The following is a 16009-nucleotide window of genomic DNA, read 5'->3' as shown; positions in this document are numbered from 1 at the left end:
CTGCCAGAACAGTGAGCGTAAAGTTAGCTTGGCTTCCTTCTGGCCTATGCCATTATTATAAGAATACAAGAGAAGCCATGTTGGATCAGGCCAATGGCCCATCCAGTCCAACACTCTGTGTCACACAGTGGCCAAAAAAAACCCCAAGTGCCATCAGGAGGTTCACAAGTGGGGCTAGAAGCCACTGTGCCCCTCCCAAGCACAAGAATACAGAGCATTACTGCCCCAGACAGCCACTGATGAACCTCTGCTCCATATGTTTATCCAATTCCCTCTTGAAGCTGGCTATGCTTGTAGCCGCCGCCACCTCCTGTGGCAGTGAATTCCACATGTTAATCACCCTTTGGGTGAAGAAGTACTTCCTTTTATCCGTTCTAACCTGACTGCTCAGCAATTTCATTGAATGCCCATGAGTCTTGTAATGTGAGAAAGAGAGAAAGTACTTTTTTCTCTACTTTCTCCATCCCATGCATAATCTTGTAAACCTCTATCATGTCACCCTGCAGTCGACGTTTATCTTATAAATATAAGGGTGTATCTTATATTTACAAACAAATTAGTTACTTTCTGTATACAAAACACTTTTAGGAAATGAGTCATTGTTCCTGCAAGTAAATAAGGTAGTTTTTCTTCCCTCATTGGTAAACTACTGCTCTGTATACCCACTCTTGCCAACCCCCTCACAGTTGCCATTTGAAAAAAACAAAAGTGAAGCCAGTTGTTGTTGAAACGGCAGCACTGGCTGCTTGGCTCGAGCCCTTCCCCCCACCCCCATGCAATGGCTTTTCCAGTCCTTGCTGAGCGGTGGTCAGAGGAAGTTGGCAGGGGAAAAAACACACCTTCACTTGCATTGCCCCTGCACTATTTTACCTCAGAGCCAGTTTGGTGTAGTGGTTAAGTGAGCGGACTCTTATCTGATTCCCCACTCCTCCACTTGCACCTGCTGGAATGGCCTTGGGTCAGCCATAGCTCTGGTAGGAGTTGTCCTTGAAAGGGCCGCTGCTGTGAGAGCCCTCTCAGCCCCACCCACCTCACAGGGTGTCTGTTGTGGGGGAGGGAGGTGAAGGAGATTGTGAGCCGCTCTGAGACTCTTCGGAGTCGAGGGCGGGATATAAATCCAATATCTCCTTCTTCAGCCTCTTAGTCCCACCCTGTAGTTATTTCCTTTGTATTTCTTGACAGCTTCAACCACTTACACTCCTTTCTTGTGTGTGCTTTCTTGCCCACCCCTGCCCCCCGCAGCAGCCTCCCGCCTTCCCTTTCATGCACCAATTGCTCACAGGCCAGGTAAGAGCCCTGGACAGGCCAGTTCTGGCCCTCAAGCTGTAAGTTTGACTCCCTTGAACTACAGTAATCCTTGAAAGGAATTTTTTATTTTTTTAACATCCAGCCTAATAAAGTTGCCGAGAACTTGAAAGCTTGCGTGCTGTTTCATGTCAAACACTGACTTGCAAGTCCTGGAGTGGGGAATCAGTTGGCTACAGGAACTAGCTAAGTTTCATAAATAGTCGGGTGAAACAGTCATATTTGTTCAGAGGAACTCTGGCACTCAGAAGGGTCATGCTATAGTTATGTGTTGTTTGCTTTGGGATGGTATGCAAGACATAGACAGAGGTTATGTGGCTCTTCTGGTTGATGGGAATTGTGAACTCTGTGATCTGCAGAGTAAGTATCACCGTTCTGCGCTTTTCTCACCCTTTATTTCCCCCTCCATCTCCTTAACTAGGTGAGAGTTCAGTCTGAGACACGCGGAAACGCAAATGCTGTGAGGGAATTACTGAACAGAATAGTGCGGAAGAGAGAGTGGTTCTCTCCATTTCTGCTTGCCTTGCGTGGAGCTCACCATGAAGATATTGCAGATGAGCTAAATGGACAGGAAATCGGTAATTTGATTTTTATGAAAATGACAATTAAAACTGGCTAGGAAACCTGGATGAGCGGGGAACTCCCTTCCACTTTTGGTCACAGAAAGTCCAGCCTTTTTGTTCCTTCCCTCTCCTCTTTGGTTTTCTCTTCCTGCCAATGGAGAAGGCAGGTGTTTGGAGAGAGCTCTAATTGCTTTTGTTTTCAGATTTCTCTCTTTTAAGTCCAGAGCCTTGATTTACTGCATTTGTCCTTGTCTTCAGTGATCTGCTGCATCTCACAGTGCCGTTAAAGGCAAATCAGTTTGGCCGTTTTCCCACTGACCTTACTCCGGAGCGACGTCCCTCTTCACCGCGCAGCGTCTGCGCGGATTTCCCACCAACTGCTGCGCACAACTAGGAAGAGCCGCGGCTTTTGCGTCGCAGATGTAAACTGGTTTTTAGCGGTTTACATCTGCGACGCAAAAGCCGCAGCACTTCCTGGTTGTGCGCAGCAGTTGGTGGGAAATCCGCGCAGACGCTGCGCGGTGAAGAGGGACGTCGCTCCGGAGTAAGGTCAGTGGGAAAACGGCCTTTGTCTCAGGAGAGCCCAGGGGATTTGCAGCTTTGCAGAGCTGCATGGAAACAGCGGGAGAGCTAACCATCAGCAGGATCTTTTGTCCGGCTGACTGCAGGAGGTATTATGTGCCCAACAGAGCTCCCAAGGGCTCTATATCAGGACATTGAATTCTTCCTAAGTTATTCTCCTCTTCCCCCTCTTTCTGTATGAGTGATTGGGTAAGGGATGAAAAGTGCCAGAGGAGGGGGCGTGCTTTCTTCCCATCAGAATGTGACCATGTCTTATTCCCCTACACTCTAGGGTTGAGCAAGGTTGTAAAGGAAATGGAGAAGGGGAACTCACATGGAGTCAGCTCATATGCAAGGGAATTGGTCCCTTCAGGATCAGTCCAAGCCAAGAAGTTGGCTGCAGTTTTCCTTGGCCCTTTTTCATTTTCCCTTCCATCATTGAATTCTCATCTGTGAGTGTCAGAACCAACAGCATGCTGGTCAAGGCCCATGTGTATACACAGAAGGGCATCAGGTCAAGGAGTCTTCAACACAAAGATTTAAGGATGGATGAGGTGGTCAAAACTTCACCTACAAAGCATAAGAAGAGATTACATTCAAGGCTTGGCCAACAAGGAAGCAGATTGGCTTTCCAGATAGGTTCTGAAGCCACACATAAAGTCTCTGAAGCCATCAGTCTGCAACCAAGTATCTCTATCTCCAAGCCTTCCACCAGTCCTGGCTAGAGAACCTTTTCTACACATTTCCTCCAATACCAGTTCTACTGCAACACCTTTCTAAGGTGAAGGAACTGGGTGCACAACGTGTTTGCACTGATCCATTTTTTGGCCCAGAAGGCCATGGTTCTTGAGCCTCGTGCATCTGCTCAAAGGGGAACCTTGAACTCTTCTAATTTTAGTGGTCCTCCTGCAGCAGAGGCAAATTTTTCATCAGGCCCCCAGAAGTTGCAAGTTAATCACCTAGTTTTTAATTGCAGATCTGAGACCATTTACTGCTGTCAGACAAGGTGATTAAGGTTGTTCTGGCAGTCATATATCATTTTCTATAATCTAGGACAGGGGTGTCAAATGTGTAGCCCACAGGCCTGATCTGGCTCCCACAGGGCTCCAACCAGGCCCACCAGCAAGTAGGGGTCTTCTGCTTACTTCTCCCTCTCTTCTTCCTTCAGTTGCCATTTTTGTATTTCTTCATTGCAATGCAGCCAAGCAAAGTGGCCTCTGGCTTTTTCCCTCTTCCCAGTGGAGGAGGAGCCTCAGCCAATGGAAGAGCATGGTTCTGTAGCTCTGCAGTGTGATTGAGAGAACCTAGCACATCTAGAGCTCTATCAATCAAAGCTAGAGCTGGGCCAGGCTCTCCTAAAGTTTATATTGCTGCTACCTGGCATTATATTTTGTGACACACATGGCCTGGCCCAACAAGGTCTCATTTATGTCAGATCCAGTCCTTGTAACAAATGAATTTGACATCCCTGAAGGATGTTTCATGGCAGGCTTCCAGCCCTGATGTGCTGATAGTTGAGTGGAGAATTTGAACCAACTCTGAAGGACGTATTGCCTTTCTTATCGATCTGTCAGGGGCCTATGCCCCAATACTTTAAAGAGGGAACTCACAATTTTAGCCACCACCCTATCAGAGGGTGATGGTCACCCAGTCTCCTCACATTGAAGAGCTTTTTAATAGAGAGCATCCCCTCTCCCGCCTTCCTACAATACACAGATTTCTGACTTGGAGATTTAATTTGGCCATCAAGGCTCTGACTTGAGATCCATTTAAGAACATACGGGAAGCCATGTTGGATCAGGCCAATGGCCCATCCAGTCCAACACTATGTGTCACACAGTGGCAAAAAACCCCACCCACTTCATGAGGTTCTTTGAAGACAGTGATGTTAAAGATCGTTTTTCTGGTCTTGGTGAATCCAGCCTGTGGAATCTTTCAAATGAGAGCCTTCTCTATCAGAAAGGTATTGTGTGTTCCATTGGTGATTAGATCCGACCTTCTTGACCAAAACGTACCCATGTGTTCCACAGGAGATTTACCCCTCTAGCTTTGTCCTGAATCCATTGCACTAAAAAGAGTAGGAATGACTTCTCTCTATATCTGTAGGGGTCTTCACACACACACACACACATATTTAGGAGCTAAATAGTGGCATAGGTCTCATTTGCTTTTTGTGGCATTGGTTACTCCAATAAGGGTAAGAGGATAACCAAGACTACATTGAGTAGGTGGCTGAAGGAAGACATCTTATTAACCTATGAGGCATCCAAGATCCCTCCCCTCAAGGGTTTTTCAGCCTGATCTGTTAAAAGACAGCCACTTTCACAGCCCTGGAAGCCAGTGCTTCATGGGGAAAATACAATAAGGTGCTTGTCTGGCCCATCGTTCTGCCTTTATATGTTCCACAGGGCAGTAAAGTGGACATCTTTGAATACAGCCTTTGATCACTGAGGCCTGCAACAGATAGTGCAAGAGAACTTCTGTGACTCAGGAAAGCTCATCCCCTGCCAAAAATTTTGTTAAGTCTTTAAGATGCTACTGGACTTTTGCTCTTTTCTACTGATTTAAAAAACCTGTACGCTGTGAGGGGATTGCACTAAGACAAAATCATAGTCTTTGATGTCAACAAGAAGCTTGCCATAGAGTTCTGTAGTGCCCTTAATGTGGGCATCTTAAAGCATGTCCGCTCACCAAATTTTAAGTTAAAACCATTGTTCACCTGTCTTTTGGTTCCCTGAACTGCATAGCCAAGTGCATTTTGTCCACATGTAGAGTCTGACCACTAATTTTAAAGGAAAAATAATTTACTATGCGTTCATATTTATTTTCTGTAAATAGAATACAATGAAAATGGGATATCTGAAGACAAAACTGAAGAGTTTCACGCTTCTGCAGCTGCGGAGGAGTTGAAGAAAGGAACTGACATGGAGCACAGTTCGACCAGTGAGGAGAATGCTTCAGAAGAATTCTGGGAGGCCTCTGCTGTTTCAGGTGCTCTGTCAGTTGATCTCTTTTACAGATCTGTTAGTTCAGCTAGATTCAGTTTTACAAGTAATGAGCTGCATTTTTCTAGCAGATGCCCATGAAATTGGCAAACCAACAGTGCCATCCTCTCTCTCTCGGCTTGACTTCGCGACCGAAGATTTAAGAAAGGTGCAGTAGTCCACATCTGCTGCAGGCTCGCAGGTGGCTGACAAGACCAATGTGGGACAGGCAGGTCCGGCCACAGTGGCTGCAGGGAAAAGTCTGATTCGGGGTTGGTGCTGTAGCAGTGCGATTCTTCCTCAATTTCCTTTTGTCCTCAAGACCAGCTATGCGTGCGTTCTCAAAGGAAGAGACAGCCTGGTGGCTGGTGTGCCTCCATGCTTTGCGATCTGAGGCTAGGTCAGACCACTGGTGATGGTTGATGCAACAGGTACCAAGGGATTTCTTCAAGGAGTCCTTGTACCTCTTCTTTGGTGCCCCTCTATTTCGATGGCCGGTGGAAAGTTTGCCATACAGGGTAATCTTGGGAAGGCGGTGGTTTTCCATCCTGGAAATATGCCCTGCCCAACGCAGCTGCGTCTTCAACAGCAGTGCCTCGATGCTTGTAACCTCCGCCCGCTTGAGGACTTAAGTGTTGGAGTGCCATCCTAAGTGGATCTTAAACACACTGATAAGTCCCGTGGAAGTCAGTGGGGGGGGGGTTACTTCTGACAATACGTGTTTATGATTGTATTGTCAGTGGCACATTTATTTTGTGGCAACCATTTTGGAACTGGCTTCACCTCCTGGGGCAGCCATTTTATAGTTGTGCCCACCACCCTGTATCAGACTTCCAGAGGTGCCTGCATACTCAGAAAGTTTGGGGACCCCTGAGCTGGCTCATCTTCCTTGAGTTTCTGAGCTTGGCAGCTTCTCCCTACAACCCTGTGAAGATTAAAATCTCCTTTTGCTCTGGAAGCTGAAATGAAACAGTGTCTCTTTGCCAAAGAAAAAAGCAAGTCCTGAATTTTCTCAACCTCCTGAGTACAGAAAGTTTATCTAAAGATCCCAAGAGGTTTTTTTTGTGTTTGCAGCAAGCACCCACTTAGGAAGCAGCTGGTTCCATCATCAAGAGGGGGCTTGGCTTGGAACCCTTCAACATTTGTGATTGGCCTTACCCCTAGAACAGCCACCTTGAGATTGGTCCTGTCCCAAGAGCAACCAACCAGTACCAGAAAAGGGCAACTAGAATGATTAAAGGGTTGGAATACTTTCCCTATGAAGAAAGGTTAAAACACTTGGGGCTCTTTAGCTTGGAGAGACGTCGGCTGCGGGGTGACATGATAGAGGTTTACAAGATTATGCATGGGATGGAGAAAGTAGAGAAAGAAGTTCTTTTCTCCCTTTCTCACAATACAAGAACTCGTGGGCATTCGATGAAATTGCTGAGCAGTAGGGTTAGAACAGATAAAAGGAAGTACTTCTTCACCCAAAGAGTGATTAACACATGAAATTCAGTGCCCCAAGGGGTGGTAGCGGCTACAAGCATAGACAGCTTCAAGAGGGGGTTAGATAAAAATATGGAGCAGAGATCCATCAGTCGCTATTAGCCACAGTGTGTGTGTGTGTGTGTGTGTGTGTGTGTGTGTATGTATGTATGTATATATATATATATATATAATTTTTTGGGCCACTGTGTGACACAGAGTGTTGGACTGGATGGGCCATTGGCCTGATCCAACATGGCTTCTCTTTCGTTCTTATGTACCTTTTGCCAAAATTCCCAAAACGTCCTCATTCTCAGTAAGCTTGGAAATCCCAGCCATAACGTTTGATGAATTTATGCAATAACTGATGTTCTATCCATGGAGCTAATGTAAGATTTTGTGCTGTTTCAAATTAGTAGACTTAATAGCATTGTTCTGACTTGCTTACACGGTGTCAGGTTCTGATCCTACGTCAGGGTCAGGTAATCATTCATTTGCTACTGAATTCTTCACTTGAAATACCAGAGACACCCAGTTTTGAGCATGAAACATCTACTACCCCCTCCCAATAGTTGGCCGCGGTGTTTCAGCACTTTCTGTGATCAAGCACAGCTGGAAAAAAGTTTGCAGTCACATAAAGGACACGTTGATAAACTTTCCAAGAGGAAACTGTGTGTTCATTTTTCACATCAAAATGGCAATTTGTCTCATCTGGTCTCCTGATTAATACTTTTTGGAGTTTTGTCCAAAAGTTCATGCAACTGAGAAATCATTGGACCCCTACTTGTGAGTACTTTTTCCCAAACTTTCTTCCTGGTGGCTCCAGGTTGCTTATATGGCATGTCCCCCACCAGTATTACCACAGTAATCCTCTCATGTAATAGATTTTGGATTTTTGGATTTATATCCCACCCTATACTCTGAGTCTCAGAGCGGTCACAATCTCCTCTACCTTCCCCCCACACACACACACAACAAACACCCTGTGAGGTAGGTGGGGCTGAGAGTGCTTTCATAGCAGCTGCGCTTTCAAGGACAGCTTCTATGAAAGCTCTGGCTGACCCAAGGCCATCTCAGCAGGTGCAAGTGGAGGAGTGGGGAATCAAACCCGGTTCTCCCAGATACGCGTCCGCGCACTTATCCACTACACCAAACTGGCTCTCTTTTTAGCTGATTTACAGCAACCCTATAGTGTTTTCAAGGCAAGAAACGTTCAGAGATGGATTGTCATTGCCTGCCTCTGCAGAGCAACCCTGGATTTAGTGGTCTCTCACCCAAATACTGACTAGGGCCAACACTCCTGAGCTTCCAAGATCTGATGAGATTGGACTAGCCTGGGCTATCCAGCTCGGGCCAGCTAGCAAAGTAGACTTATCAGTTCCCTTTACATTTACTGGGCATACTTTGAATTCCTGGTACTAGATTGGGGTTGTAGAAAATTCACATTTGTTGCCAGCAGAGGGAGTGCTTAGCTACAAGACAGATGCTATTCCATAAATCAGAGCTGACTGAAACACATTCTGTTTCACTTTGTCCCTCTTTCCCAAGGGAGAGGAAATTTGCATGTAAAGAGTACCAAAGATGTATATGTGGCTGGCAAGCACAAAAGCACGCAAAACTATTCCCACAGCAGTATATACTCAATAACCTTAGAAGCTTTTTCTCTTTGCCAGAAACCTTCTAGCAACTTCTTCTGCCACAGGCCAAATGCTGATGGTTTACGTCTCTCTTCTCCACATTCTTATATATTTAAAATATTCATATACCTGCCTTTCTCCTGGGCATTACAGGATTTGAGGAAGGAAAAAAAACTCTTTATCTTAGCTTCCATCCAAGCAGCGGACACAAATTCCAAGGGATTGGTATAGTTACTGCTGAACAGAAAGCTTTGAAACAAGCGAGGCAGCATTTATTGTTTGGGACCAAAGGTTGTGGCAATTAGGACACGCAAAAGGAAACATAGACAAAGTACAACAGAAACAATGAAATGATATAGTCAAAAGCAAGCAAAAATTGCATTAAAATCCCATACACTCTTTGTTGCCCACATTTTCTTGGCTACCAAGGCGTGCCATATTCCTGTATAAGAAACGTAATTTGTCTGAATCAGAGAGAAGGGAAATTAGTTTCTCTACCACAGGAGAAGAATTTATATCTTGTAAAATCTCTATAAGAAATGTATTTCCAGGCTGAAGGGGATAGAACAGAATACAATGTGAAAGATCTTCTGGAACCAAGGCACCACACACATGCAGCATTTGGTGCGTGAGTGGGGGTAGCAACCATGTAGATTAGTCGAGGGAATGGTTTGAAACTGGACAAAAGTTACTAAAACGCCAAATATACTTTGTATCCAAACATATTTATACATGCGAATTGCAACATTATAAGATAAAAAAGTCTGGAGATCTAAAAACACTAATGTATCCACCAAAAAAAATGAGTTACTGTTACTGCCACAGTATTCCACATAGACTAAGACTAAAAAAAAATGGCTACAATATAGTAAGTATCTAAAAGTTAAGGCCAATCTAACCCTAAGCAACTGTTAATCAGTGCTCTGATCACCAAGTATAAACACCTAGAGGAAGATGTCTATTTTGTGTTGGGTCTATGCAGGGCTTTTCTTTTTTGTAGCAGGAACTCCTTTGCATATTAGGCCACACACCCCTGATGTCACCAATCCTCTTAAGAGCTTACAAGGCTGTTTGTACAGGGCCTACTGTAAGCTCCAGGAGGATTGGCGACATCAGGTGTGTGGCCTAATATGCAAAGGAGTTCCTGCTAAAAAAAAAAAAGAAAGCCCTGGGTCTATGCAAAATGGATGGGCAGCTGGATGCTGGGGCAAGGGGAGGTAAACCGGGTACTCAGGCTGTTTGTGTGGCCTTCAGGGTCATCCATGAACTGCACTTACACCCCCCTAAATATCCTTATGAAAACCCTCTCAAGCCAAGGTACAGGTAAAAGGCTCTTTAATAACCTCTGTCTCTTGCAGCACACATCGTTACCCATGTGAATTTCACCAGTTTGGTGGGGGAAGTACCATCAAGTTGCAGCTGACTTATAGTGACCCCGGAGGGTTTTCAAGGCAAGAGACATTCAGAGGTGGCTTGCCCTTGCCTGCCTCTGCATAGCACTCTGGGACTTCCTTGGTGGTCTCCCATCCAAATATTAACCAGGGGCTGACCCCTCTTAGCTTCCAAGATTTGACAAGCTCAGGTGCTAGTCTGGACCATCCAGGTCAGGGGTCTGCTTATTTAGTACTGAGGTATAGAATGGAGTAGGGAAACAGCCCTGATTGACCCATTTCTTCCTGATGTGTGTACATGGGAATTAGTATCCTGAGCTGCCGTTCTGTTTGTGGAAGGCACTTCTGCTTGTGGAGGGAAGGACAGTTTTTGCTAATTTTCCCTTCTCATTGCAGCTTCTATTTTATTTTATTTTTTATTTTATTTGATTTGATTTATATCCTGCCCTCCCCGCCAAAGCAGGCTCTACATTGACACATTTACGATCCTAGTGTCCAGTGACCCAAAGGGGTCTGGTTTCAGATGGCATAGAGGACTGCAGCGGAAAAGAGGGAAAGAAAAGTAACCATCCACTCCACACAGCTTTGCTTGTGTCATGTAAGATCAAGGTTCAGGTGTCTGCCATTGGTCCTTTCCCTGTTCACCATTGATTACTACATAAAGCCTGAAAAGAAAATGAAGTCTTGTGTGGCACCTTAAAGTCAAGCAGACTTTCTGTGGCATAATCTGCCTATGAGTGGATCAGTATAACATATTTCCAGTCGGTGCATCTTTGCCTATAGCAGGGGTTCCCAATTTTTGGGGGACCACTGCCCCCTTGGTTCCATAAAATCATCCCCTATGGCCCCTACTCCAGCCTGTAAAAAGCATTATTCAGAATACCAGTGTGCACAATCCACTAAGAAAAGACAGTAATAAAATTCAAAACAAACCAGGAGTCAAGTTGCACCTTTAAGACCAACAAAGTTTTATTCAGAATGTAAACTTTCGTGTGCTTGTAGCTACAAGCACACGAAAGCTGACATTCTGAATAAAACTTTGTTGGTCTTAAAGATGCAACTTGACTCCTGGTTTGTTCTACTGCTTCAGACCAACTCGGCTACCCACCTGGATCAAAATTCAAAACGGTAACAGCAAAAACTTGGGAAATGACAGATAAACTACACACTTTGCCAGCAGTTTCTTAAAACTTGGTATATTGGGTGTATGTGTGTGTGTATATATATATATATATATATATAAAGTTTTATTGATTTAAACTACAAAAAAGAAGCATTGCAGAAGATATATAAAAAGAGGGGAAAAGGGGCCTTGACAGAATGGGGAAAACAATCAGAAACCAGTGCAGATATATCAATTACGGTATAATTCCACCTCCCAATAAAAGCTCAGATCATTCTACCTACAAGTATAAAAATCTCCTTAAATATTACCTTCCTTCTTTTACCAGAATAAAAAAGAATATTTTTAATAAACTAATAAATCAATGTAAATCTAAAGAATTCTTAAACACAAATTGAATATAACCAGTTAAGAAAAAATATTTTTTCTTTCAAGACTGTCTCAACGTCAAATTTATCTAATTTAACTCACGCCTATAATAAGCACAAAGTAAGTTACTGATTTAGCAAAATCCTTATTAAAAGAGGCACATAAAAATCATTTCTTTGTCCATAGCAAATTACATAAAATACATAAAATACAACTGAATATTTTGTCTATCTCCGTCTAAACCATTTCTCCTGATAACATATTAAAAGGAAGTTTGCCAAATTACCGAATCTACCAAATTCCACAGCAATTATGCTATCTGCCTTTTCACCCTTGTTCCTATTCTTACATAATTATAAGCAGTCTCACTAAATAGGCAAACTGTCGATACATCTACTATATAGATAAATATGTTAACTACACTCATTACTTTTTCAAGATCTCACTTATTCTTTTAAAGTTTAATATCTGTTCATTATTAACGGTTACATGTTTGTTTATTCATCAGGAAAGGAACAAAAAAGAAGCCAAATTCCAGAGTCCTTCTTCCCAAAGATTAAAAACTTTTAAGTTCCTTTGATTTCTGTACCCAAATTGTATCCGAGGCAGCCCATTTAATCATAGTTTATCTTTTGGTATCACATTTCATTTCTTAGTCAGAGTTCCTTGTTCAGCCATTCACCAAAGCAGAAGAAAAAAAATCCAAAATCCTTTTTTTGAATGGCCTTCCAAATCCAGATTTGTTCATTGGAGTGCAGCTTTTCTCTTCTCAGCATGGCCTGCCCCCTCAACCACAGGGGGAAGAATTCATTGCCATTTTTCCCTCTCCGCTTGATTTTACTGCAGCTTAATTTCCTGTCTCATTTTGAAAGTGCTTCAGAAGAGACCATCTTACTTTTCCTTTGTTTGCTTCGCAAAATACCAGTTTTCCCTTCTACTTTCACTGCCATTCTGGACCCCTGCAGATTTACCGTTTCATTAGCTGTCAGATTTTCCCTCAGATCATTAGCTGTCAGCATAAAATAATCTCTAAGGAGCTGCATAAATGAGATAAGATCTTCCTACAGAAAGCTGAGATTTGCACAAATATCTTTTCCATGTTCCATTTCTTTAAACGATGCCATATCAAAACTCAGTCTCTTAAATCAGATTGTACATTTGTACATTCACTTCAAACTCCTGTTAGTCCTCGTTCTACAATAGCTTCAACTAAAATTTTAGAAAACATTCTTTCAAATACAGTCAGGCAATAGAGACAAAACTCTTTACTGTATATCTCCTTTGTGTTCAAATCGTATTGCAAATTCTTGGTAATCTCTTTGATATATATCCAATTATAGTCTGGGTCAGTTTTGATGATTATATTCAATCCAGTTTAAATAGTTAAGACTGCTCGTAGCGTTTCGAGGCCTTTTGAGCTGATCTTTTGAGCTAGTCTTTTGTTGTTATGTAAAGTGACTCATCGGGGAGTAGAATTAGAAAAAAACACCTACTTGTTAAGTAGAGTCGTCGCTTTAGAAGTGGAAAAATGCTGCTTTAAAGATGTACTGGAGAAAGTGAAAGCATAAAAGCGGTCGGGAGTTCTTTTTCTGCTGATATGCCGGCTTTCATGGCCGCAGAGCTTCAGGAAGCACGGAGAGCACAGAGGGCAGTTGCCACTGGCCCCCTCCTTCCCCCATAAAAGTCCCATGCCAAAGAAAAAGCCCTCCGGGCTTTTCCTATGGGGGCATCACTTCTGTGACACCCCTCCAATGGCCAGACTCAGAGTTGCTGCAGAGAGACGATCTGCAGGCAATTCTGAAGTCAAGATGACGGATCCCGGAAGTCGGTATATTGGTTTTATTAGAGTGCTAAACAGAGCATATTTACTATTGATTAGAGTATATTTACTGAACATTTCAAGCATTTGCACCAGATTTCAGCCCTGTGCAAAGGCAGAAACTGGAAGTGCCATTTGCCAGCATGGTGCCATAGCCTGGGCAATCGTAAATAAGTGGACAAGGTGGTTGAATGGACCCCCCCCCCCCCCGCCTCCCCCTCACCTCTTAGCACCCCCTAGGTAAATCCCACCACCCTTTAGGGGTGGTACCGCCCAGTTTTCCCTCATTCAGCAGCAATCTGGAGCCATGCAGGGCCTTGCAGTGTCCACTGCTCATTTTATGATTACAGCAGTTATATTCTACTCAGGGATGTGAACTGCTCCACTCAGTGGCAGGTGTGGGGGGGGAGGATTAGAGGGAACACTATCAAAGATTTCAGGTTTTCACAGCTGGCAACATCATTAGGCTTTGTAGAATCTTTCGGGCTCAAGTGGCGTGTTCTACTGGAGAAAGTTTTTCTTCCAGACGTTTCGTTCTCAGCTGCGGAGAACATCCTCAGTGGCGTTGCAGCCGGAGCAGGCGCTCAGACCTTCTTGGCTGCTGTGCATTGAGCAATGCACTCAATGCGCTCAGACCTTCTTGGCTGCTGTGCATTGAGCAATGCACTCAATGCGCTCTGACCTTCTTGGCTGCTGTGCATTGAGTGAATTGAGAGTGCATTGAGAGGGAACACTGTTTGGAAGCTACTGGTCTATAGTATGAATATTATATTATACACATGAAGAGATCACAAACTGCAAAATGTGGTTGTATATGCAAAACAAGCACAACCACCATCCAGAACACCAGCCACTGGCTCTTGTGAAACTGCTCTTAGAACAGAAATCAGCCGCAGCTTTTAAAACTAACCTTATTTATTGAGAATATTTCTGTGCCACCTTTTCAGAGCCCTGCTCGAGGCAGCTTACATTCAGTTAAAAACCGCTCTATTAAAACACAAGGCATTAGACACGAGCAGCATAAAAGCCACCCATAAACAGAAGCAGACAGTTAAAAACCAATAAGATAAAAAAGACCTCTTCAATTCTAATTTTGGGAGTTGTGTTTGCTTCATCAAACAAGTATGCTGTCTGGTTTCTGTCTTCTGGTGTTTGTATTCATGCAGGCTTACTTTGGGCCAGTAGATGGCACCCTGTAGCTTCCTTGTTAGGGAAGCAGAATTGCCTTTTAGGCAAAGGTTTTCTTATTAGCGGCTGGTAGCGTTTCAGTACATTGAGACGTACAGATTTTATTCGCCCGTGTTTATATTAGTAGCTTTTGCACATGAGATGTTTTAGGATAGTTACAGTTTCCAAGACTGCACCTCCTAATAATCAAGAGAGACATTCCAGAGCTGGTAACAACAAGATGCAAGTCCAGATGAGTTCATTTGACAATCCTTTTTATTCGCTTTGGCTGCCATTACCCCAAAAGGTGGCTTTTGCTTCAGTAGGCAATTGACATTATATTATAAAACAAAGTAGAGTTGTTCAGGTAAGTCAGGTTGGACTGTGTGAACCTGTGATGGTACATCATGAAAAGTTCTGGGGTGAACTGTGCTTACGTGTTTTATCTGCTAGGATCCGATGTCAGCTTGCTAGACATGAGTGTCAGTGATGCCAATGAAAGCTTCGGACAGGTCAGCCTCGGCGGTGATTCAGGTATGACCTTCATTGTACTCTGGCAAGCATGAAATAAGATCTAGAAGGGCACGTTCGCCAGGTGCAGTGAATCAAAAGCTGCCTTATACGTCAGCCCACTGTTAGAAAACGGCTACAAGGATAGTTATTTTGTTTGGCGAATGGTCAATGGCAGCAGTAATTAACAGTTCCCTCTTGAGCACAGTTGTGCTCTTCTAAGCTCATTGACTTCATTGGGCTTAGAAAGGTATAGCTCTGGACAGGATTGCATTGCTTTGTTCCTACTTCCTCCTTGCCAAGCTACCTGCTTCCTGTCTCACTTCCTCCAAAACCTTTGTCTCTGCCCTACCGTGGTTGTTTGCTTGTAGAGTCATGGCCACCCTTTCACCTGGGCATATCACCGAACCTTTTGGTTGAGTTATTTTAGAAAACACAGCACACAGGTTGGCCCCTGTAGTGTTCTGTGTGTAAATACTGTGTGTGTTTTATTTCTGTATTTTAATGTGGGGTTTTATAAGTATGTTGGCTGTGATTTAAAATGTAGAGTTCTATGCTCAGGCCCAAAAAACCTTCTGGTGGTGTCTGGCCTGAAAGAAATCTGACTATTCTCGACCAGAGCCAGGGCCTTTTTGGCTGTGGCCCCCACCAGATAGAACTCACTACCTGAGAATATCTGTGCTCTGCAGGATCTACTACTTACCCGGAGGGCATGTAAGGCAGAAACAGGGCCAGACTGCCCACCAGGCAATTCTCTAGGGCAGGGGTCCTCAACCTTTTTAAATAGGGGGCCAGTTCACTGTCCCTCAGACTGTTGGAGGGCCGGACTGCCGTTACTGTACAAGGCCGCGGGCCGTCAGTTCTCTGTCTTCTGCATCTCTCTCCCTTCCCCACACCACACACCCCGGCCTGGGAACTCACCTCACCTCGGTATCACCTCACACTCTGTCTCCGCCACCTCAGCCCAGTGCCGGAAGTGTGCGTTGCTAACGCAAGTTTAGGTCGAACGTCACTTCCGGTCTGATAACCCGGCGGGCCGCATAAACATCCTCAGCGGGCCGCATCTGGCCCATGGGCCGTAGGTTGAGGACCCCTGCTCTAGGGTGTCAATGG

The 16009-nt window shown here is 44.2% G+C and overlaps 1 protein-coding gene across 1 annotated transcript in view; it reads left to right on the top strand.

Moving 5' to 3' along the window:
- IFIH1 (interferon induced with helicase C domain 1) overlaps positions 1–16009 on the top strand; it is a 49234-nt gene that overhangs the window by 4705 nt on the left and 28520 nt on the right. Inside the window, exons 2-4 of the mRNA XM_060257234.1 lie at positions 1727–1883; positions 5268–5420; positions 14840–14920. Of these exons, the coding sequence (XP_060113217.1) occupies positions 1727–1883; positions 5268–5420; positions 14840–14920 (391 nt within the window). The remainder of the gene's footprint in view (positions 1–1726; positions 1884–5267; positions 5421–14839; positions 14921–16009) is intronic.

The sequence above is a fragment of the Heteronotia binoei genome, chromosome 16 (assembly GCF_032191835.1).
Source record: "Heteronotia binoei isolate CCM8104 ecotype False Entrance Well chromosome 16, APGP_CSIRO_Hbin_v1, whole genome shotgun sequence".
Classification (NCBI taxonomy): Eukaryota; Metazoa; Chordata; class Lepidosauria; order Squamata; family Gekkonidae; genus Heteronotia; species Heteronotia binoei.
The sequence above is the reverse complement of the archived record's forward strand: the minus strand, read 5'-3'. Positions and strand labels throughout refer to the sequence as shown.